This window comes from Bubalus kerabau, chromosome 7, assembly GCF_029407905.1.
Source record: "Bubalus kerabau isolate K-KA32 ecotype Philippines breed swamp buffalo chromosome 7, PCC_UOA_SB_1v2, whole genome shotgun sequence".
Taxonomy (NCBI): Eukaryota; Metazoa; Chordata; class Mammalia; order Artiodactyla; family Bovidae; genus Bubalus; species Bubalus kerabau.
In genome coordinates, this window is record NC_073630.1 from 29,047,746 (window position 1) to 29,069,889 (window position 22,144).

General features: G+C 43.6%; 1 protein-coding gene across 1 annotated transcript; it reads left to right on the top strand.

The window, feature by feature from the left end:
* The first annotated feature begins 1,034 nt into the window (after positions 1-1,034).
* On the top strand, positions 1,035-20,418 carry LOC129657582 (cytochrome P450 2U1). Its single transcript, XM_055587921.1, has 5 exons — positions 1,035-1,618; positions 12,880-13,515; positions 15,270-15,431; positions 16,980-17,147; positions 17,881-20,418. The coding sequence occupies exons 1-5, from the start codon at positions 1,129-1,131 to the stop codon at positions 18,054-18,056; spliced, it is 1,632 nt and encodes a 543-aa protein (XP_055443896.1). The 5' UTR covers positions 1,035-1,128; the 3' UTR covers positions 18,057-20,418.
* Positions 20,419-22,144: the final 1,726 nt, after the last annotated feature.

A 22,144-nucleotide genomic window follows, 5' to 3' on the forward strand; every position in this document is an offset into this window, starting at 1 on the left:
AAAGGCCCTGTCTCCAAATACAGTCACATTCTGAGGTACTCGGGCTTAGGACTTCAATATATGAGTTTCAGGTGAACACAATTCAGCCCATAATACTTCCTAGCTGCATCACAGAAGAGACTTACTTAGGAAAACAATGTGAATGCAATTATATCCTGTGTGCTGTCAGAAAAAAGGGAAGAGCCATAATTATGAAAAAGACAGACTTGGAAAGCATTACACAATTCTTAATATGCCAACCTCAGCATTTCTGGTTTGGTATCATAGCTAGAACGATACTGTCACCCCTCCTCGCCCAATTTGCTTTTTATATTGTTAGCTAATTAAACCCTCCAAGCAAATTTCTGGATTAGGTCTCGTGCTTTACCTCGGCCACACGCTGAAACGCACGCTGAGCTTTCACTTTCCGCACAAAAGAGATATTACCACCGCCTGCAGCAAGTTCTACGCGCTTTACTCGATCACCCGCCCTCCCCCACCCTCTCTCGACTATTCCCCACCCATCCTTTCCAAAGCGTTGGTCACCTACATCTACAAATTCTACACATTGCATTTCCATCACCCTGCTGTTTCTGGGTGGAAGAAAGGGTCCTTTCTTTCTCCGAATCCCGATTTAGATAAAGCAGCAATCCTGTCTTTTTGCTCCAGGAGACGGGGCGAGGACCTCTCTCCCAGCTCAGGGTAAAAGTGCTAATGTTTAAGCTGAGTCATAAGAGGGGCCTATTGACCTGGCACGGTTTAAGCACGCAACTGACAATGGACACAGGAAGTCCGATAACCAAACAGAACGTAAATATGTGCCAGTATATTTTTTTCAGGCGTAGGTCACTGCTAAGTCCGACCCAGCGGAGGGGCGCGACCGGGCTTAGGCAACCAACTTTCAGGTCGCGAGCCCAGCCGGGTCCGCAGACCTCAACAGCGCGGTTGCGAGCGCGTCCCCGTTTCAGCTCGGGCGACGCTGATTGGAGGGACAGGCGGAGGCGGTGGGTGCAGCCAATCCGGAGTGGCATCCGCGTCTCCTCCCCGCCCCTGGGAGCCCAGGGGAGTTGGCCCTGGGGCCCGGCACCAGTGTCTGGGAGACTCTCGTGGGGTCTGCGGTAAGAGGCTACGGACACCGGTGCACAGGCCATGGCCTCCCCCGGGCTTCCCCCGCCCCCCACCGAGGACGCGGCCTGGCCTCTGCGCCTCCTGCACGCGCCCCCGGGGCTGCTGCGGCTGGACCCCACGGGCGGCGCGCTGCTGCTGCTCGTCCTCGCCGCGCTGCTGGGCTGGAGCTGGCTGTGGCGGCTCCCGGAGCGGGGCATCCCCCCCGGGCCCGCGCCCTGGCCCGTGGTGGGCAACTTCGGCTTCGTGCTGCTGCCGCGTTTTCTCCGAAGGAAGAGCTGGCCGTATCGCCGAGCGAGAAACGGAGGAATGAATGCCTCGGGCCAGGGCGTGCAGTTGCTCCTGGCCGACCTGGGCCGTGTGTACGGCAACATCTTTAGCTTCTTCATCGGCCACTACCTGGTGGTGGTCCTCAACGACTTCCACAGCGTGCGGGAGGCGCTGGTGCAGCAGGCCGAGGTCTTCAGCGACCGCCCGCGGATGCCGCTGACCTCCATCATGACCAAGGGGAAGGGTGAGCTGGGCCGCGCCTCGGGGGTCACGGGCCGTGTGAACGCGCGGCTGGGGCTGCAGGTGCGCAGAGGCTGTGGGTTCTGTGCCCCTGGGGCCGCGCACCCGGCCCGCCGCGCACCTGTACCCGGAGGTGGAGGGAGGCGCGCCTCCCACTCCCGGATCCCGTCCATCCCGCTGGGATAGGCTCCATCCACCCCAGGAGTAATCACTCCTTCCCAGAACGGAGCCTCACTCTTCAGGCTGTGTTCCCGACGAGAAACTTTGGCCTGGTTAAAAAGAGAGAGGGATATTTACACCGTTGGCCTTCGGAGTGCAAGAATTTAATGTGATTATTTTCCCATAGGATAGGAGCCAACTGACAAACTAATACATCAGGTTCAGAGTCTCTCTGATTCCTGCTTATGGAAGTCTAAGTTGGGCAGTTTTGAGGGTTGGTAAACATCTTATCTGCTGCAGTCGAATATCACAGTTGCCCTTTATTTATCAGTGTTCCCTCTGTTGTATTGGCCGGCACGGGTCCCAGACTATTTTTCCATCTGTGCCAATCCTATCCTTAACTCAGGTGTTAATTTCAATGTCTTTGCTGCAGGGAGTTTGTTTTTTTTTTTTTCCCCCCTCACTTCTGCAGCAGGTAGGTTAGGCTCCCTTGTTAGAACTTGTTTAATTGCAAAAGTACTTTTCCTTCGCTGCAGTTATAAGTCCTGAGACTTCAGGATTTTATAACCTTGGGCCCAAAGTTGTGCCTTCACCACTAGACTGACATCTAGGAGGACAGAGTAATTCCTTGTCCTTCCTGGCACGCAGTAGTGTAGTGTGTGTGTGTGCTCAGTCGTGTCTGACTCTTGGCGACCCCATGGACTGTAGCCCACCAGGCTCCTCTGTCCCTGGAATTTTTCGGATAAGAACGCTGGAGTGGGCTGCCATTCCCTTCTCCAGGGAATCTCCTGACCCAGGGGTTGAACACCTTGTCTCTTGCATCTCCTGCATTGGCAGGCAGATACTTCACCATTGTGCCACCTGGAAGTAGGAGTCAGTAACTGTTAAGTAAATGAACTGCTGCTTCCCCTTCTTGGAATGTGGCATAAAGAGATTCAGGCTTTTTAGACCCTGATTAAGCCAGATTTTTGCATCAGGATTTTAAATGAATAGTAAAGACGATCTTAATATTTTAATGTTTAAAACATTAATTTTGATATTACTGAAAAACAAATTACACATGTCATAGTCCACACCTCACCCTCTGCACGCCTTCACACAGGCTGCTGCTTCTACCTGGAATTCTCTTCCGATCTCATGGCCACCTGGAGAACTGCCTGCTTTTCTTCTCTCTTTTTTTTTTTTAATGTGGTGAAGTACAGATAGCATAAAACTTACCATCTTAATCATTTTTAAGCATACAGTTTCGCGTCATTAAGTCAATAACATTGTGAAACTATCTCTGCTATCTCCAGAACCCTCTTCATCTTTCAAAACTGGAACTTTAGACCCATTAAATAAACACTAAACACCCACGAAACATTAAAGTCTCTAACCTCTGGCAACCACCATTCTATTTTCCAAGGTAATTTATTTAAGTGGAATCATGCAGTATTTATCCTTTTGTGACTGATACATTTCACCTCATACAGTGTTTTAAGGTTCATCCATCTTGTGGCACGTGTGAGAATTTTCTTCCTTTTTAAGAGTGACTGCTGTTCCATTTAACGTTTGCACTGCACTTTCTTTATCCGTTCCTCCTTGATGGACTATTGGGTACTTCTGTCTTTAGTCTATTGTGAAAAATGCTGCTGTGAACGTGGTGTATCTACAAATAACCGCTCAAAGTGCTGCTATCAGTTCTTCTGGGTGTAAATCCAGAAATGGAATTGCTTGATCATAGGTAACTCTGTGTTTAATTTTTGAGTGACTGCCATACCATTTTCCATAGCAGCTGCGCCATTTTACATTCCTACCAGCAACGGCCAACATTCCAGTTTCTCCACATCCTCACCAACACTTGCGCTCTGTTTTCTCATACCTGCTTCAATGTCTCCTCTCCGAGGATGTGTTCTATGACATATTTCTCTACCCTCCCGGGCAGAGGTGCGCTACTCTTTTCTCTGTGATACCACTGTTTTCAGTTAAACTCTCATCCCATTCCCTACCAGTCAGTCAATAAGTCCCGTCAGTTCCTACTGCAGATACATCCGTGTGCTGTATCCATTCACTTTTCCCCATCTCCAGCTTATCCAAGCTACAGTCAGTTCTCATCTCTTACTGCAGAAACCTCTTAACTAGCCTGCTTGCTTCTGCTCTGATCATTCATATATACAGCAATCAAAGGGATCTCTTAAAAGAAAAACAAAAAGCCACGAATCAGAACAAATCATGTCACTCTGCCACTGAAACCAATTGCTTCTGACCCCATTCTATACCCTAAAGGGTCTGGCGTCTGTTTGCCTTTTGGACTTTATGTTTTTCTACTCACACCTTCCTTGTACATTTCAAGTACAGTGTCTGCTTTGGACACACTAAGCTGATTCCTGGCAAGTTGGTGACTGCTTCAGGCTACTGGGTTTTGTTATCCTTGGGCCTGGAATAACTTTGTACTTGGCTGACTCTTTATCATCTCTTAGGTCAAATGTCACCTTTCACTTCTAGTTTAGACACTGTCCAATATCATAACTTAATCTCATTCATATTTCACCAAACTCATTCATTAAACATTTTGAAAGCATTTAGCCTATTACCGACCCCACCTTCCTCCAGAATGTGACCTCTGTGAGGGTGAAGACTTAGGTCATCTTAACCACTGTACCCCCACTAATTGGCACAGAGTAGGTAGTCAAGAAATGAATGAATGCATGCACCCAAGCACCACCTATTGTTGTACTTACCACATTGTATTGTCACTTTTGTTGCTTGTCTGTCTTTTCCTCCTGATTTTTTTTTTTTTCCTCCTGATTTTTTAAAGGTAAGAATTAGATTTTCTTCGTTGAGGTCCTTCCTGGTGGATGTATAGTTTGGTCAATAATCGATAATAAGGCAGTTTTTTTTTTGTTTTAATTGGAAGATAATTGCTTTACAATACTGTGCTGGTTTCTGCCATACATCAACGTGAATCAGTCGCAGGTATACATATGTCCTCTCCCCCTTAAACCTCCCTCCCATCTGCCCTCTCGTCCAACCCCTCTAGACTGTCACAGAGCCCTGGGCTGAGCTCCATGTGTCAGCAGCGAATCCCCACTGGCTCTGTTTTGTGTATGGTAGTGTGTGTTTCTGTGCTGCTCTCTCCATGTGTCCCCCACTATGTCCACAAGCCTGTCCTCTGTGTCTGTATCCACTACTGCCCTGCAGATAGGCTCATCAGCACCGTCTTTCCAGATGCCATACACATGCGTTAATATACAATGTTTGTCTTTCTCCTTCTGACTCACTCACTCTGTATAATAGGCTCTGTCTCTTGGAGGAATTAATACTTTTAAGTGAAGCACCAAATTATCCCAGGCTCTCAAGACTTTCCTAAATAAGGAGGGATCTAATTACAAGCTGTGATCCAACTAATACTTAAAAACTGCCTTATTAGATATATATTATATGTAATATAATAAGGCAGTTATTATACATAAATATATTGTAAGGCATTTATTATTATACATAATAAGGTAGTTATATATGCTGCTGCTGCTGCTAAGTCACTTCAGTCGTGTCCAACTCTGTGCGACCCCATAGACGGCAGCCCAGCAGGCTCCCCCGTCCCTGGGACTCTCCAGGCAAGAACACTGGAGTGGGTTGCCATTTCCTTCTCCAATGCATGAAAGTGAAAAGTGAAAGTGAAGTCGCTCAGTCGTGTCTGACTATTAGCAACCCCATGGACTGCAGCCTACCAGGCTCCTCTGTCCATGGGATTTTCCACGCAAGAGTACTGGAGTGGGGTGCCATTGCCTTCTCCCAGTTATATATAATAAGGTGGTTATTATTACATATATAAGGTAGTTGTTATATATAACAAGGCAGTTTTTAAGTATTAGTTGGATCACAGCTTGTTATTAGATCCCTCCTTATTTAGGAAAGTCTTGGGTGCCCAGGATAATTTGCTGCTTCAGTGTCTGACCTGAAAGTATTAATTCCCCCAAGACACAGCTAGGACGTCTCAGGCGATGCTGCTCTGGTGTTCTGGTGGATGTATGTTGGGCAAATGTGCTGGAAGAAATTTCTGTTGCTAGTTAAGATGATTGACAGGAGAAGGTAAAGCAAGAACCATATGTAACAAGGGAAATGCTTATAGATTTTACTTGAAATAAACAATAGGCCATCTGCACAGGAAAATGTAGATAGTCAAGGACTCTTTTAATGGAATTGTTTCAAAGGTGAAGAATAAAACGGGAGAAGGTAAATTTATCTCAAGATGCCCATCAAGGGATAAAGGAGCAGATGAGTTCTGGGTTGACTTCATAGATCTAGAAGTGGATGGCATGGTCAGCTTGAAGGAGATCGGCCACAGGAATGAAAGGCTGAGAGACTCAGCAAGATTTGAGGAGTGCCCAGGCATTCCTTACTCCCTGCTCACTCTCTTCAGTGTCGTTTCCAACGGCAACCTTATAAAATGTGACATTGTCCAGAAGGAGGATGTGTAGTCTATAAGAGAAGGTGATATTAGGAACTGGAGACCAATAGTGTTATTAAATGTTTCTTACAAGAAATTGTTTTTAAAGAATTTTGCTACTAAAGTGGGTGAGACTAGCAGAAAAGGAATGTTTCATGAACAGTGATGTGCTGGAAATTGTTCACTTAACACATTGTCAACGAGTTCTAGCATGTAGGAAAGTTAAATTTGAGTTTTTCAAATGATTGTGCTTAGACAAGTTGATGTTGTTTTTAAACATAAAGACTATAGTCAGCTAGCTCATGCCTCTCATCCCTGACATTCTCAGACACTGTCTCCTTGGACACCTCTTACGTCTTGCACTTCATATCTGTCCAAGTGAAAGTGTTAGTCTCTCAGTTGTGTCCGACTTTTGCAACCCCATGGACTGTAGCCTGCCAGGCTCCTCTGTCCCTGGAATTCTCCAGGTAAGGATACTGGAGTGGGTTGCTATTTCCTACTCCAGGGGATCTTCCTGACCCAGGGATCAAACCCAGGTCTCCTGCATGTGAGGCAGATTCTTTACTATCTGAGCTACTGGGGAAGTCCTCATATCTGTCAAGTTGGTGTCAATACCCAATGCCCAAGGACCAGCCTCTCTTGAGAGGGTTCCCTCCTTTTCCCCACCTTATCTAAACCTGAATTTTTCCCTAAAGATAAACCAGCCCCTTTTTAACTTTCCCCAAGTTCTTTATTTTTCTAAAATGTGCCTTCATATACATCCTTATTTACAAATGAAGTATCACCCAGATGTCCTCTCTGAGAAGTACTGCTTTCACTCAGCTGACAGGATGCTCTTTCCCCCGCCTACACTGAAACCTCAATAGCCTCCAACATACAGCATTTAATGCAATGTATCCCAACAACGGAACATTCAGTATAGTCCAGCATACAGCGTTCAATCCTATACAGCCCAACAATGCAACAACTCAATATCATACATACCACTTATGCAGCTTTAGTGCAACCCACCATACAACATTTCAATATGCTATGCAACTTCAGTAGAGTCCAGCATAGAACAGTAGAGTTGTTGATTTATCCAGTTCCTCAAAAAACTGAAAGCATCTCGAGAACAGCGACTGTGTCTTTTAAATCCATATGCCCTTAGTAGCTGGTACATAGGGGACCCTAAATAAATATTGGAAAAACTAATAGAGGGCATTTTGCTAGATAAAATGTTTCTAAAATCCAAATGTATGGATTTAAAGATAAGTTTAAAGGTGAGAGTTTGAAAGATGAGTAGGTGACACAGACTGAAGACCTAACAAAAAATAAAATCCCTTGAGAATAAGACAGACCAGAGATGTCATATGTGACAATGTGACATCTTAAATTAGATGGCAGTTAAAATTAGGATACAATCCTGAAGTTAAGTGAGAGACCATATCTTTCCAAGGAAAGAGAAGGGAGCCCAATAACACAGCCTCTGACTGCTGACAGCAGTAAAGGTTGGGCTCAAGACAGGAAGTGTGACTAAGCTGTGGTTCCCTAGAAAATAGTTCATGGGGGTTTAGTAAACAAAGAGAGTCTAGTTTCAGGGGTAGTTAATAAATTTTTATTCCTTCTTGAAAATCACACACTACACCAGAGGAACTTTTCACAGAAGCACCTACCCCATCCATGATGAAATGTTCCTATAACCCTGTACCACAACATCTGAAGACAGAAAACAGAGACAGGATTGGCAAATGACTTCAGAGAGTGGTGGGTGACCACCCTTAGGTTTCTGCAGGGGGAGGTGCTAATGGAGTGTGGTACAGTTCTTCCTAAGGAATCCCAGAAAGGCTCAGGAATCGGAGGTACCAGTGATTGCAGGAGATAGGGATGAGCCAGAGAGCTGAAAACAGCAATTGCTAGAAGTGCATATAAACTGTAGTTAGACCAGTTCCTTATCACCACCACCTTCCCTGCAGAAAATAGATGCTTTTGAAGAGCTTTGGATTTTAGTGACCTCTTGGTCAGCCAGTGATTTGAAGTAGAGAGGGGAATGAGGGCAGAGAGAGATGACCTTGTACCATGCAAGACGAAAATCTACCACGATGAGAAGCCTGTGCACTCCACCTAGAGAGCAGCCCCCACTCGCCGCAACTAGAGACAGCCGGAGCGCAGCAACAAAGACCCAGTGCAGCCCCGAAACGAAAGAAAGAAAGAATAAGGAATGCATTACATGATGATAACAGGAACCCTTTTTTTTTAACCAGGAAGATAAAATATTTCTAAATTTGAATGTAGCTGACAATGTTGTCTGGCATATACAACATAGATACTTAAAATTTTTGTGTATTTTAATTATTAAAAAAATATATATATACACACACACAACAAAAACTTACATAATTGCATAAAGAAATTGACAAGTACCATTAGAGCAAAATATTTTAACAAAAGTATTTGAATAGTTGAGAGATCAGGCAGATAAAAATTTGGTAAGGATAAAGAAGAATTGATTCTAACAGTTATCTAGCTTTCTTTGTTGGAAAGGACCTTACAGTGGCAGGCTTAGTGTATTTATCACCTGTAGTGGATCATTTTTTAGTGCTCTCATCCTTCATATGAAAAAAAGATTTAATAAGGTCATGTAACAATATGCAAAAATCACTATCTTTTCTGTTTCTTCTTTAGTTTCAAAGTGACAATTTTACAGTGCTAAATTTCAATTGTATTGGATGCATGTATATGTGTGGCTGAGTCCCTTTGGCTGTTCACCTGAAATTATCACAACATTGTTCATTGGCTATACTCCAATATAAAATTAAAAGTTTTTTTAAAATTTCGAAAAAAGAGGACCTTATACCCAACAATTGGAGAAGGAATGGCAACCCACTCCAGTGTTCTTGCCTGGAGAATCCCAGGGACGGGGAAGCCTGATAGGCTACTGTCTATGGGGTCGCACAGAGTCAGACACGACTGAAGCGACTTAGCAGCAGCAGCATACCCAACAATTGCTTATATAAAAATTCTTCCCTACTTTATTTGGAGATTTATTAAAATTGATCACATTCTAGACTAAAAAGCCTCATCGATGTAAAAAATCAGCATAAGCCAGTTAACCTAGGTGGCAAAAGAGAATCGTAACAGAAGAAAAACTTTATACTTCAAATGTATTGAAAAGACATGCAAACAATACTTGTGGACCGCAGCTAAAGTGGATCTCAAAGGCGACTGTAGAGCCTTGAAAAGTGAAAGTGTTAGTCTCTCAATAGTGTCGGACTCGTTGCAACTCCATGGACTGTAGCCCAAGGCTCCTCTGTCCATGAGATTCCCCACGCAAGAATACTGGAGTGGGTAGCCATTCCCCTCTCCAGGGGATCTTCCCAAGCCAGGGGTGTGTCCTGCACTGGCATGCAGATTCTGTACACTGAGCCACCTGGGAAACCCTTGTAGCGCCTTCACTACCCTTTATTAGGATAAAGGTCTGAAAATTAGTGGGCTACCCTGGTGGCTCAGTGATAAAGAATCGGCATGCTAATGCAGGAAACGTGGGTCGGGAAGATCCCCTGCAGAAGGAAATGGCAATACACTCCAGTATTCTTGCCTGGGGAATCCCATGGACAGAGAAGCGTAGCAGGCTACAGTCCATGGGGTCCCAAAGAGTTGGACACAACTTAGCAACTAAACAACGGCAACAATATACAAGAAAGCAGACTAGAAAACCTGTAAATGGAGCTGCCAGCATACAGCAAATGTATGACAGAGGAAGTGGTGTAGATCAGTAGGGAAAAGGAGAAGCTGTTCCATTAATGGTGCTTGAATAACAGATTATCAGAATAGGGGGTAAAGTGGATTCCTTCTTCACAACAAGTAGGAATACCTACTGCTGCTGCTGCTAAGTCGCTTCAGTCGTGTCCGACTCTGTGCGACCCCATGGCAGCCCACCGGGCTCCCCCGTCCCTGGGATTCTCCAGGCAAGAACACTGGAGTGGGTTGCCATTTCCTTCTCCAATGCATGAAAGGGAAAAGTGAAAGTGAAGTCGCTCAGTCGTGTCCGACTCTTCTCGACCCCATGGACTGCAGCCTACCAGGCTCCTCCATCCATGGGATTTTCCAGGCAAGAGTACCGGAGTGGGGTGCCATTGCCTTCTCCAGGAATACCTAACATAAGTATAAACTCCAGGTAGGCTATAGAGACTTAAATGTCAAAAAGCAAAATGTTTTAATTTTACAAGAAAATAGTTGTATTTATGAACCTGTGGTAGGAAAAGATTTTTAAAATAAGATACACAGCACAAACCACTAAGAAAAGATTGGTAAATGCAACTACCTTCATATTTAAAACTTGTTTATCAAGTAGTAGCATGAAAACATGAAAAAAAGCAATTCATGTGATGAAAGACAGTATCTGCTTTGCATGTAGAATGTATAAGAAGAAAATTGCACAGTTTATAAGCACAAATCACAGAATAGGAAACTTGGGCAAAAGCCATATGAGAAGCTGTTCCAACTCACTGTAACAGTCAGGGACATGCAGATAAAAATCAGATGAGATACATTTCAGCCCTCTGATTGGCAAAAATAAAATGTCGATAACTGCCAAATGATGGCAACTATTTGACAAGAGATCATTAATATACTTCTGGTAGGCACACTTTTGGGGTTTTCTCCACTTTGGAGAGGAGTTTGGCAGTATGGCAATGGCACCCCACTCCAGTACTCTTGCCTGGAAAATCCCATGGACGAAGGAGCCTGGTGGGCTGCAGTCCATGGGGTCGCTACAGTCGGACACGACTGAGCGACTTCACTTTCCCTTTTCACTTTCATGCACTGGAGAAGGAAATGGCAACCCACTCCAGTGTTCTTGCCTGGAGAATCCCAGGGACGGGGGAGCCTGGTGGGCTGCCGTCTCTGGGGTCGCACAGAGTCGGACTCGACTGAATCGACTTAGCAGCAGCAGTCACATTGAAGGTATGTGTATTTTAGGACACATCAACATACTGTTAGCAATGTTTTCAAAATTCTGATGGAGGGGGAAAGGTACAATTAATACATGTGCTGAAAATCTTTAGAAAATCTGTCTCTGATGTATCCTTTCCCAGGAAACTACTAGAGGATAGGCTTCAACAAAATTCAGTAGTGAAAGAAGAAAAAGACATAGATTCCAGGGAAATGGGTTCAACACAGGAGGGTCCAAAAAGATTTCTACGGTGCGCTGCAACACTTCAGTTGCGTTCAATTCTTTTTGACCCCGTGGACTGTAGCCTGCCAGGCTCCTCTGTCCTTGAGATTCTCCAGGCAAGAATATTGGAGTGGGCTGCCCTGCCCTCCTGCAGGGGATCTTCCCTACCCAGGGATCAAACCCGTGTCTCATTACGTCTCCTGCATTGGCAGGCAGGTTCTTTACCACTAGCACCACCTGGGAAGCCCCTAGAAAAATTTGTAGATGATGACAAATGGAAGTCATGAAACACCTAAACAAAAGGCCTAGAAAGAAGATTGTATTTGAGCAGATGTGTGGAAGATTCCAGGCAGGAAAATGAACCTGATAAATCATTCAAAACAGACCATATGACTGTTTTTTTAATTGAGAATCCTTTTACATAGACAGACCACTGAGAGAGGTCTTTATTTCATTCTCAGCTGTATTCACAGCATCCCAGTGTCTGGTACATAGTAGGCATTCAGAAATATTCGTTAAGTGAATGAAGCATGTCCTTGAAGGTAGCAGGAATGAAGTAGATGAAAAATGGGAAGGAAGGAGGAGAGCTGGCTGAAACAATAAAGCACACCACGGAAAAGAGGAGGATGAAATAAGTGACAGGAAGCAAGGAATATTTGAGAACAATTTGATACAACATCTGAGAGCAATTCTGTTGGGGTTGATGGTGAAAGATTATAACATAAGTGAGAATCAAATAAGCTGTGGTTGTGAATGTCCTAGAGTTCGGAGGCTTTTAGGGCTGTTTGCAACAACAGACATTTTAGATTACTTGCCCGTTCTTTGATCCAAGCTTTGGTGAGCACTGTTCTAATTCAGTTGGGTCATTGATGTATTCAGCGCATACTTAACAAGCTCCTCCTCTGTATGTAGCACTATGTCAGAAGTTTGGACTTTAATGATGAGCAAACTCAGATATTATCCCTGCCCTCATGTGTGCTCTGTTACTGTGCTTCTTCTGTTCATAATATTTAGAATATGCGTGTACCTAGCTTGAGATATTGGAGAAGGAAATGGCAACCCACTCCAGTGTTCTTGCCTAGAGAATCCCAGGGACGGGGGAGCCTGGTGGGCTGCCGTCTATGGGGTCGCACAGAGTCGAACATGACTGAAGCGACTCAGCAGCAGCAGCTTGAGATATTTTCTAAGTCTGGGTTCACTTTAAGAAAATAAGATTTTGAAATTTAGGTAACTCTAGAAATCGAATCTTGTTTTCTCTTATTTCACCCAGAGTTATAATAATAAGCTTTTTAGCAAAGTTTTCTAGTGAAATTAGATATAATTTTTGTTATTAGAAACATACACTATCTGGATAACTAAATTTTGCCAGTCGTTCTTCTTGGCTGGTGGTCCTTATCTATATGTATATGGGCTTTGCACAAGTGACTTGAGAAATACAAGTCCACTTCATGGTTGGTCCTCTTCAGTATTAATAATCAATCTTTGCTGTCTCTCACCTTCTTTACTTGGTTTCTTTTTGCAGGGATTGTATTTGCACATTATGGTCCAGTCTGGAGACAACAGAGGAAGTTCTCTCATTCAACTCTTCGTCATTTTGGCTTGGGAAAGCTTAGCTTGGAGCCCAAGATTATTGAGGAGTTCAAATATGTGAAAGAGGAAATGCAAAAGCACGGAGATGCCCCTTTCAATCCTTTCCCCATTGTCAACAACGCTGTCTCTAACATCATTTGCTCTTTGTGCTTTGGTCGGCGCTTTGATTACACCAATAGTGAATTTAAGAAAATGCTTGATTTTATGTCACGAGCCTTAGAAGTTTGTCTGAACACCCAGCTCCTCCTGGTCAACATATGCTCCTGGCTTTATTACCTTCCTTTTGGACCATTTAAGGAATTAAGACAGATTGAAAAGGATTTAACCATTTTCCTTAAAAAAATCATCAAAGACCATCGAGAGTCTTTGGATGTAGAGAACCCTCAGGACTTCATAGACATGTATCTTCTCCATGTGGAGGAGGAGAAGAAAAATAATAGCAATAGTGGTTTTGATGAAGATTACTTATTTTATATCATTGGCGATCTCTTCATTGCTGGCACTGATACCACAACTAACTCTTTGCTTTGGTGCCTCCTGTATATGTCACTGCACCCCAACATTCAAGGTAATAAACAGATGTTTCCTTTATTCATGGCAAAACCAGGATATTTAAATCAGGATCAACAACCTTGGTGATCCTGTGGCTCCTATCAATAAGCCACGTCTTCAGGCTGGAAAACAAAATGGAAATGCTTGCATCTCCTAGGGAATTGGTAAGGTGTTAACAGTGAAACTCCAAGATTCTAGACAGTGGCACAAAGGCCACAGCTTGCATGCATCTGCTCTAAATCTCTACAGGTCTGATTCTGTGTGAAATCTAGGATGAAGAAAGAACTTTAGAGAAGACTCTTTTAGAGTTGAATCATAATCATCTGAACCCATCCATCTTTTTTGAAAGTGAGACCAGAGGCCCAGAGTTCTGTGGTTTTCGCAAGGTCACAGAGCTAGTTCCACCACATCAATACCAGTAGGTAGTGAATATCAGTGGAAGTTCACAGTGGAAGGACAGGGGGAAGAAGTGTATTCATTGCTCCTACAACAAATAACCACACACTTAGTGACTTAACACAAATTTGTTATCTTAGAGTTCTGTACCTTAGAAGTCTGACACTGTCTCAGTGAGCTAAAATCAAGACATTGGCAGGGCTGCATGCCTTGCTGGACACTCTGGAGGAGAATCCATCTCCTTGCCATTTCCAGCTTCTTTGGCTGGTGGCCCGCTTGCTCCCATTTTGAAGCCAGCAATCTTGTATCTCTCTGGCCATTTTTTCGTAGTCGTATCTCCCTCTGATTCTAAACTCAACTGGGAAAAGTTCTCCAATTTTAAAACCCATGTAATTAGACTGTGCACACCGAAAACATCCAGCATAATCGCCCCAGCTCAAGGTCCTTCATTTAATCCAAGTCCCTTTACCATATAAGATAGCATATTCACAGGTTCTAAGGGATTATGGACATCTTGGGGGACCATTGTCTGCCTACTACAGATGGGATTTTGCCTACCCACATTCATTAACTATTGATGAGTAGCAGATTATCCCAAAATTTAGCATCTTAAAAGAACAACCATTTATTATGTCACATAGATTCTGAGGATCAGGAATTTGGAGCAGCTTAGCCCAGATGTTCTGCATAGGATTTCTTATGAAATTATAATCATGATGTTGGCCGGGGTGACAAATACCTGTAGACTTGACTAAGACTGGAGGATCCTCTAGCAAGATGGTTCACCCACATGACAGCTGGCAGACCTTGCCCTTCAGACCTTGACTTGGCTGCCAGCTTCTCCCAGAGTGAATGACCCGAGAGTGAGTGGTCCAGACAAAAGCCATGGTGGTCAACTCTAACCCAAGCTCAGAATGGTCATACCATTACGTCTCCATATTCTGTTGGTCACAGAGACCAGTTTGGTATAAAGTGGGAGGGGACAGCACAAAGATGTGACCACCAAGAGGTGGGGTCACTGGGGGTCATGTTGAGCTGTCACACGTCATCACAGGTAAAAGTTTAGAGAGCCAGTTCTAAGCTGATACGAGAGAGTGATTCAGACTGGTCCTGAATCCAGTGCACCTTCCCCTTGGCCCCTCTGTCTGCTCTGCCATGCTCCATTAAGAGTCCCAGGCTGGTACAGAGTCCCTGGGACCAGCTGCCTCTACTGGGATATCTGACCAGTGCTTCATTTCACGGAGACTAAGTCAGCTTCTACTGCCGACTTCCCAGCTGTGCAGGTGTGGTGATGGGAAGTGTGCATGGGAAGGCAGTCTCTCCTGGCTTATCCTTTGGATTCTGCTTTCCTTTTTTTTTTTTTTTTTTGTATAGAAAAGGTTCATGAAGAAATTGCAAGGGTCATTGGTGCTGACCGCGCCCCCTCCCTCACTGACAAGGCACAGATGCCCTACACAGAAGCCACCATCATGGAGGTGCAGAGGCTGAGCACTGTGGTGCCGCTCTCCATCCCTCACATGACCTCAGAGAAAACAGGCAAGTCCAGGGCCTTCCTCCTTGGAATGCCCTTGAGGGGAACCCAGCCCCTTCACCCAGAGGACCTGAGGTGAGGGTGCAGCGGGGGTTTGGCATGGTCATGGATAATCAAATGTCCAGGGGATGCTTCAGCCTCGCTGCCCCTGTTTGCTGTACTGGCTGGCATTCCAGCACTGGCTGGCTGGTAAACAGCTCTCTCGGCTTCAGAGCATGCTCATGTACACTGGTCAGGCAAATTCTGCTGCCCTTTCAGGTGGCTGTATTGGCAGATACAATAGTTAACAAAGGTCCCTCTCAGTCCTCCTGTTCTTGGAGGTTCCAAAGAGCTAGCCTAAATTGGGAATTAAGGAGTTCAACTGGGAATTATCCTGCATCGTTTTTAACAGTTCTGCAGCTGAAGCACAAATGGTGAAGAATTAGAAGAGCCCCTCTGATTCTGAGGGCACATGTTTCAGCCTCTCACCTACAGTGACATATAGGCTCTCAGACTGTAAATGTCCCTCATAGCCAGGAGTTGTCCTCTGGAGACAGCCTGTGATGAAATGGCCTTACATCTACTTATAAGACAATTGTAGGAGGCAATCACTTATAAATGACATTGGATCACTCACCAGTTGGGTGGAAATTAGATACGAAGTATGTGCGGCATCTTTGGGGCATTGTTTAAAGTACATATGATCTTGTCGGCTGGTGAGAGCCAGTGCTGACGTCCTGTTATATCCCTTTAGTTTACCCTCTTCGTTGCATTATTGTGTGGACATAAAAGACTCTGTGAGCTGTAAATTATATATAAGAATTTTTGTTGTCTGAAGTGAAGAGAAGTGAAAGTCGCTTAAGTCATGTCCAACTCTTTGCGACTCCGTGGACTGTAGCCTGCCAGGCTCCTCTGTCCATGGGATTCTCCAGACAAGAATGGAGTGGGTAGCTGTTCCCTTCTCCAGGGGATCTTCCCAACCCAGGGATCAAACACAGGTCTCCTGCATTGCGGGCGAATTCTTTACCATCTGAGTTTAGTTTCTAAGTTATGTCCGACTCTTTGTGACCCCATGGAGTGTGGCTGCCAGGCTCCTCTGTCCATGGGATTCTCCAGTCAAGAATATAGGAGTGGGTTGCCATGCCCTCTTCCAGGGGATCTTCCCAACCTAGGGATTGAACCTGTGTCTCGTGCATTGGCAGGTGGGTTCTTTACCACTGAGCCACCAGGGAGGAGTTTATAATTTTTTGGAACAGTTTACTTGACATGCCACATGATTTCTATTTTAATGTTTCTCTTAATTATAATTTTTAATGGTTTGATTGGATTTATTAACTCAGCATGCATCAGAGCAGCTCCTGTGCTCTGTCTTAGGCTGGGTCTAGGGATCATATGGAGACGATGACAGTTAATAAGGTCTTTTCCCTGCCCTCAAAGTACCTGAAAGTTTACTCTCAGCAGCTTAAGAACCTAGATACATAACTAGCTCTTTTTTTTTTTTTCAAACAGTGATGTTTACTGAGAGCTATTAGTAAAAGCATGTTGAATGATTCTGTGGTTTTGTTCTGTTTTAGTGCTCCAAGGATTTACCATTCCTAAAGGCACAATAATATTACCCAACCTATGGTCAGTACACAGAGACCCAGCCATCTGGGAGAAACCAAATGATTTCTACCCTGATCGATTTCTGGATGATCAAGGACAACTTATGAAAAAGGAAACGTTTATTCCTTTTGGGATAGGTCAGTTAAACTTTTATTTTCTTAATGGTATAATTAAGAAAGAAGTAGAACTGGAAGAATCTTTTATTATTTCATGATATTGTTTTAAAAATGTGTCTTTCTTGACAAGCCAATATATGAGAGAAATAATTTAGATAATGCATCTCCACTATGTTCATTTCATATTTAAAAAAATGAAAGCAGTTGATTTTAAATCATTAAATGTGACTAGAAATCTTCCTTTTTGCATTGTCCAAGTGATTGTTGAAGTCCCAGAGACCTATTAGAGTTAAGAGCAGCTTTCAACCTGCCTGAATGGTGGGTAAGAGGATGGGATCTTTGATCTCAGCAGTTACTCTTTTAGGTCCCTAGATGAGGGCAAGGAGGCTTCTTTCTATAGAAAAGGAATGCTCCGGAGATTCTCATGTGATGTCTTTTCTCTTCAATCTTCCAGATAAGAGCAGGGAAAGAGATAAGTAGGTATGGAGGAGACGAGGTAGCTCGCCTTGTTGGGTCAATCTCCCGTTTCTATCTAGGATGAGCATAGATTTTTGTGAGGAGTCAGCTAAAATGTGAACTTGGTAAAAATTCTGGTAGACTCTGGGAAGCCCTGGGGTATATGTGGCAGTTTTATTTCAAACCTCTCTGTGTCTGCCTTTAAAACACTCAATTTAGAGTTTTTGTATAAATGTATCCCTTTTGAGGTAGGAAAAGGAGTGCTCTTGTAATCCCTTTTTTCTGGTCTTATTTTTAGGGAAGCGGGTGTGTATGGGAGAGCAGCTGGCAAAGATGGAGTTGTTCCTGATGTTCGTGAGCCTAATGCAGAGTTTCACGTTTGTTTTGCCTAAGGATTCAAAGCCAATCCTGACTGGGAAATATGGTCTAACTTTAGCCCCACATCCATTTAATATAATCATTTCAAAGAGATAAAGAACATCTCCATGAAGAGATGGTGCAGAGAATGTAAATACACATCCTTCTAAACAGAGTCTTCCTTCTGTAATTGACAGTGGATCTGGCAACTCTGAAAATCTAGGTTGGGCTCAGATCAGAGAGAGATTGAAAAGAGGTAGAACATGTGGGACTTTTCCTTTTGAGGGGGGGGGGGGTTCCTCTGCAGGAAACTTCAGCCATTTCAATAATGCATGTGACTTGGGGGATTGCGACGAACGTAGTGGATGAGGAAGCAGGCGATACAGATTTTTATGCCCAGTGGGCTCCACCAGTGGGCATTTCATCTCATCTCTCAGTGCCTCAGTCTTTCCACATGGAGGGCAGTGATAAAAAAACCTGCCTCATATCTTGGCATGCATGTGTGCATGCTAAGTCACTTCAGTGGTCTCCAACTCTGTGATCCTATGGACTGCCCACCAGGCTCCTGTGTCCATGCAATTCTCCAGACAAGAATACTGGAATGGGTTGCCATTCCCTTCTCCAGGGGATCGTCCAGACCCACGGATCAAACCTGGGTCTCCTGTGGCTCCTGCATGGCAGGCAGATTCTTGACCACTGAGCTACTACAGACACTCATCTCGGCTTGAACGATGGTCAAATGCCCCATATCTTTACTGACATCACTAAGATGCTGTTAAGTTCTGGAGAACAAATCCGGGAGAAGGAAGACCTACCTGTTTAAGACCCATGGCAACATGATAGTGGTGTTCAGACTTTAATACTTCATCAGAGAAGGATGTGGGCTTGAGTGACAATGAATTAGAACTTATCTTGGAACAGAGTTTTATGTCAGTTTTAGGGGACTTGTTATCATTACCCTTTTACGATTTTAGTTTTTACTTTTTGTAGACATAGGATGAAGAGAACCCTTGTTCAGTATGTTGAGGAATGGATATGGTCTGAATGTATGTGTCTGCCTTCTATTTCAACTACATCAACAGTGAGCCTAGATGAAGAAGTGGCTTCATGGCAGGATTCCTTTCTGCTGTCTTTACCCACAAGGATGTAGCTCTAGCTTTTAACTTGAGCCCTGAATAGTGAGCTCAGGAATTTTGATACTGGGATTTATAAGGGAAGGAGTTGAGCTGTACTGCACGTTCCTTTCCTGTTCTTCCTTCCTGCCACTAAGCCTAACATTATCTCATCCTTGAAGACTCGCAAAGACAGGAAGGCATTCTTTTGCTTATTAAGATAACTAAATTGTTTCTTAATAAATAAGCTCCTTCTGAAAGAGCAGTTCTCGAAAAAGGTAACGCCCTCTTTCAGGAGGTGTTTGGAAATATGGGGGTGTGTTTTTCGTTATCACAATCATGGGGGTGCTACTGGCCTTTTTTGCTGCCACAAAGCCAGGATGATAAATGTCTGAGCGGTCCTAGACAATGAAGAGCAGACCTATCCACAGAGAACATGCCCCAAAAGTGGCCAGGCCTTTCCTTTATTCTCCCATTGTATTCCGTATATAGAAGGAATTGTGATATAATATGAGCAGCTGTTCTTTTTGAGCCTTCCTCATTCTGGCAACATACTTTATGCTTCAGTTGAATACTTATGTAATTCTTACAGACTGTCCAGTCACAGGATGATATTTTGTAGCTATGAAGCTCAAGCTTAGAGAAGCTAAGGACTTCCTGTAGTTATTAATAAGAAGTACCACTGTTTGTTTCAAACCTACCAGTTTATAACAGGAGAGTTCTTCCTGTACCACTTCTTGGTACTTCCTCCACTAGATCCCATAGCAGCCTATCTCTCTGCATTTTCAACATGGATAAATGACATACAGGCCAATCTTTAGGTGCCTTGAGCATTTTTTGTTAATTAAAATAGAAAACCTAATGAATGAAACACCTAGGCACTGTGAATGAATGGAGAGTTTGTTGTGCAGATTTTGGATGGATGGTGTGGGTTACCCTGCGTTGTGAGCAGGGCAGTTTGTTCCTCATTTGGAATTGCATATGCTTTGGAATTGCACTATTAACTCTGCATTAGCAAATTTATTACTCCTCAATTTATAAATACATTTTCAGTATTTTCTAGACACTTTGCAGCTAATTTGAGAAAAAAAACTATTCTGTGAGAGTATGTTGAAATAAGATGTTTATTAAACTTTAAAACATAATGCCTTAAACTGTAGCACTTTAAAAACATCTGTTTATGGCAAATCACTGCAAAGACTGTTAGTGCTTTCCTCCCGTGTGTTGATGTTTTACGATTTTGTATTTTATGATTTACTTGAAGTGTAAAAAGAATAGTACTTTGTTTTATAATTCTGCCTGATACCTACTTTTAGTCCTCATCGTGAACATGATTTTTGATGTTTTTATTAAACTTTTAATTTTAACTAAGATAGTCACTTCTGGGTTTTTGGGGTTTTATTTCAGTTGCTAAGCAAAATTCTCTCTTACCAGATGTCAAGTTAGGAAGTGGAAGAGGGAACAGACCTCCAGAAAGAGAGAGAGATGGCCACATATAAGCATGATCTCCAGGCAGGAGGATAATTCTTTTAAAATATGCTCTCTTTTACACAGTTACTCTCAGGGCTGTCTTAAAGCCCACGTTTCTTATTTCCCACATCAAAATCCTGCATGATTTGAAGGATGGATGAATCTGTATAAGCCCATGGTGGCAAAGTATCAAGTGCTTATCTCAATTACACTTCTTAGCTCAGGAAAACGAGTTTTTAAAATACCCCACCCTATGGATTTTTCCTCTAGATGAGCCCACTGCCAGTCTTTTTCCATGGCCCAGTCTTCCTCCTACAGGTTACAGCTCAGAGGTCACCTCCTCAGGCACGACTTCCACTAAAGTCCAATCTAAAGTGGCCTTTCCTGAGAACTCTCTGCTATTTGGACTTCATCAAAATTGAAAAGTTTTGCATCAGTGGTCCTCTGGCCAGAGGTGGAAGAGATGATGGAAACTGATGGAAATGGATAGACTAAATGTATGTGTTCCTTGCCAAGAATTCATTAGTTGAAATCTGATCCCCAGTGTGATGGTATTTGGAGGTAGAATCTTTGGAAGGTGATTATGTCATGAGAGTGGAGCCCTCATGAATGATTAGGGTCCTTATAAGAGCCCCAAGAACTGCCTGGTCCCTTGTGTCATATGAGAACGCAGTGCAGAGACAGCCGTCCAAGAACCAGGAAGCAGGCTGTCACCAGACACCGAATCTGCAGATGTCTTGAGTTTGGACTTCTAGCCTCCAGAAGGGTGGCTCAGTGGTAAGGAATCTGCCAATCAATGTAGGAGATGCAGGTTTGATCCCTGGGTCAGAAGATCCCCTAGAGAAGGAAACGGCAACCCACTCCAGCATTCTTGCCTGGGAAATCCTATGGACAGAGGACCCTGGTGGGCCACAGTGTCACAAAAGAGTCAGACATGACTTAGCGACTAAACAGCCTCCAGAACCATACGAAATAAATTTACTTGTAAAAATCTCAAGTCTATGGTGTTTTTGTTATAATACCATAATTGGATAAAATACTTCTGATTTATCACCCAGTTTATTTCCTCCAGAGACCTCCTCGTTATTTACAGTTACCCTGTTTATTAAAATCCTCAGTTTCCATCATCTCTTCCACCTCTGGCCAGAGGACCACTGATGCAAAACTTTTCAATTTTGATAAAGTCCAAATGGCAAACCACTCCAGTGTTCTTGCCTGGAGAATCCCAGGGATGGGGGAGCCTGGTGGGCTTCTGTCTGTGGGGTCACACAGTCGGACACGACTGAAGCGATTTAGCAGCAGCAGCAGCAGTCTATTTTTTCTTTTGTTGCCCGTGTCTTCAGTGTCATATCCAAGAAATCATTGCCAAATCCAATGTCATGAGGCTTTCCCCCTGTTTTCTTCTAAGAATATTATAGTTTTAGGTTTTATGTGTAGGTCTTTGATCCATTTTGAATTGATTTTTGTATTTGGTGTAAGTAAGGGTCTAACTTTTGTGCATGTGGGTAACAATTTCCCCAACACTATTTTTTGAAAAGGCTGTCTTCCCCAATTAATGATCTTGATACTTCTGTCCAAAATTGTTTGACCATATACACAAGGATTTCTTTCTTTGTGGATACT

Excerpts from the sequence above, each read along its gene's own strand:
- LOC129657582 (XM_055587921.1), top strand. The coding sequence starts at position 1,129 with ATGGCCTCCCCCGGGCTTCCCCCGCCCCCCACCGAGGACGCGGCCTGG. Across the intron at positions 1,619-12,879 it reads CATCATGACCAAGGGGAAGG|GGATTGTATTTGCACATTAT; the intron begins GTGAGCTGGGCC and ends TTCTTTTTGCAG. Across the intron at positions 15,432-16,979 it reads CATGACCTCAGAGAAAACAG|TGCTCCAAGGATTTACCATT; the intron begins GCAAGTCCAGGG and ends GTTCTGTTTTAG.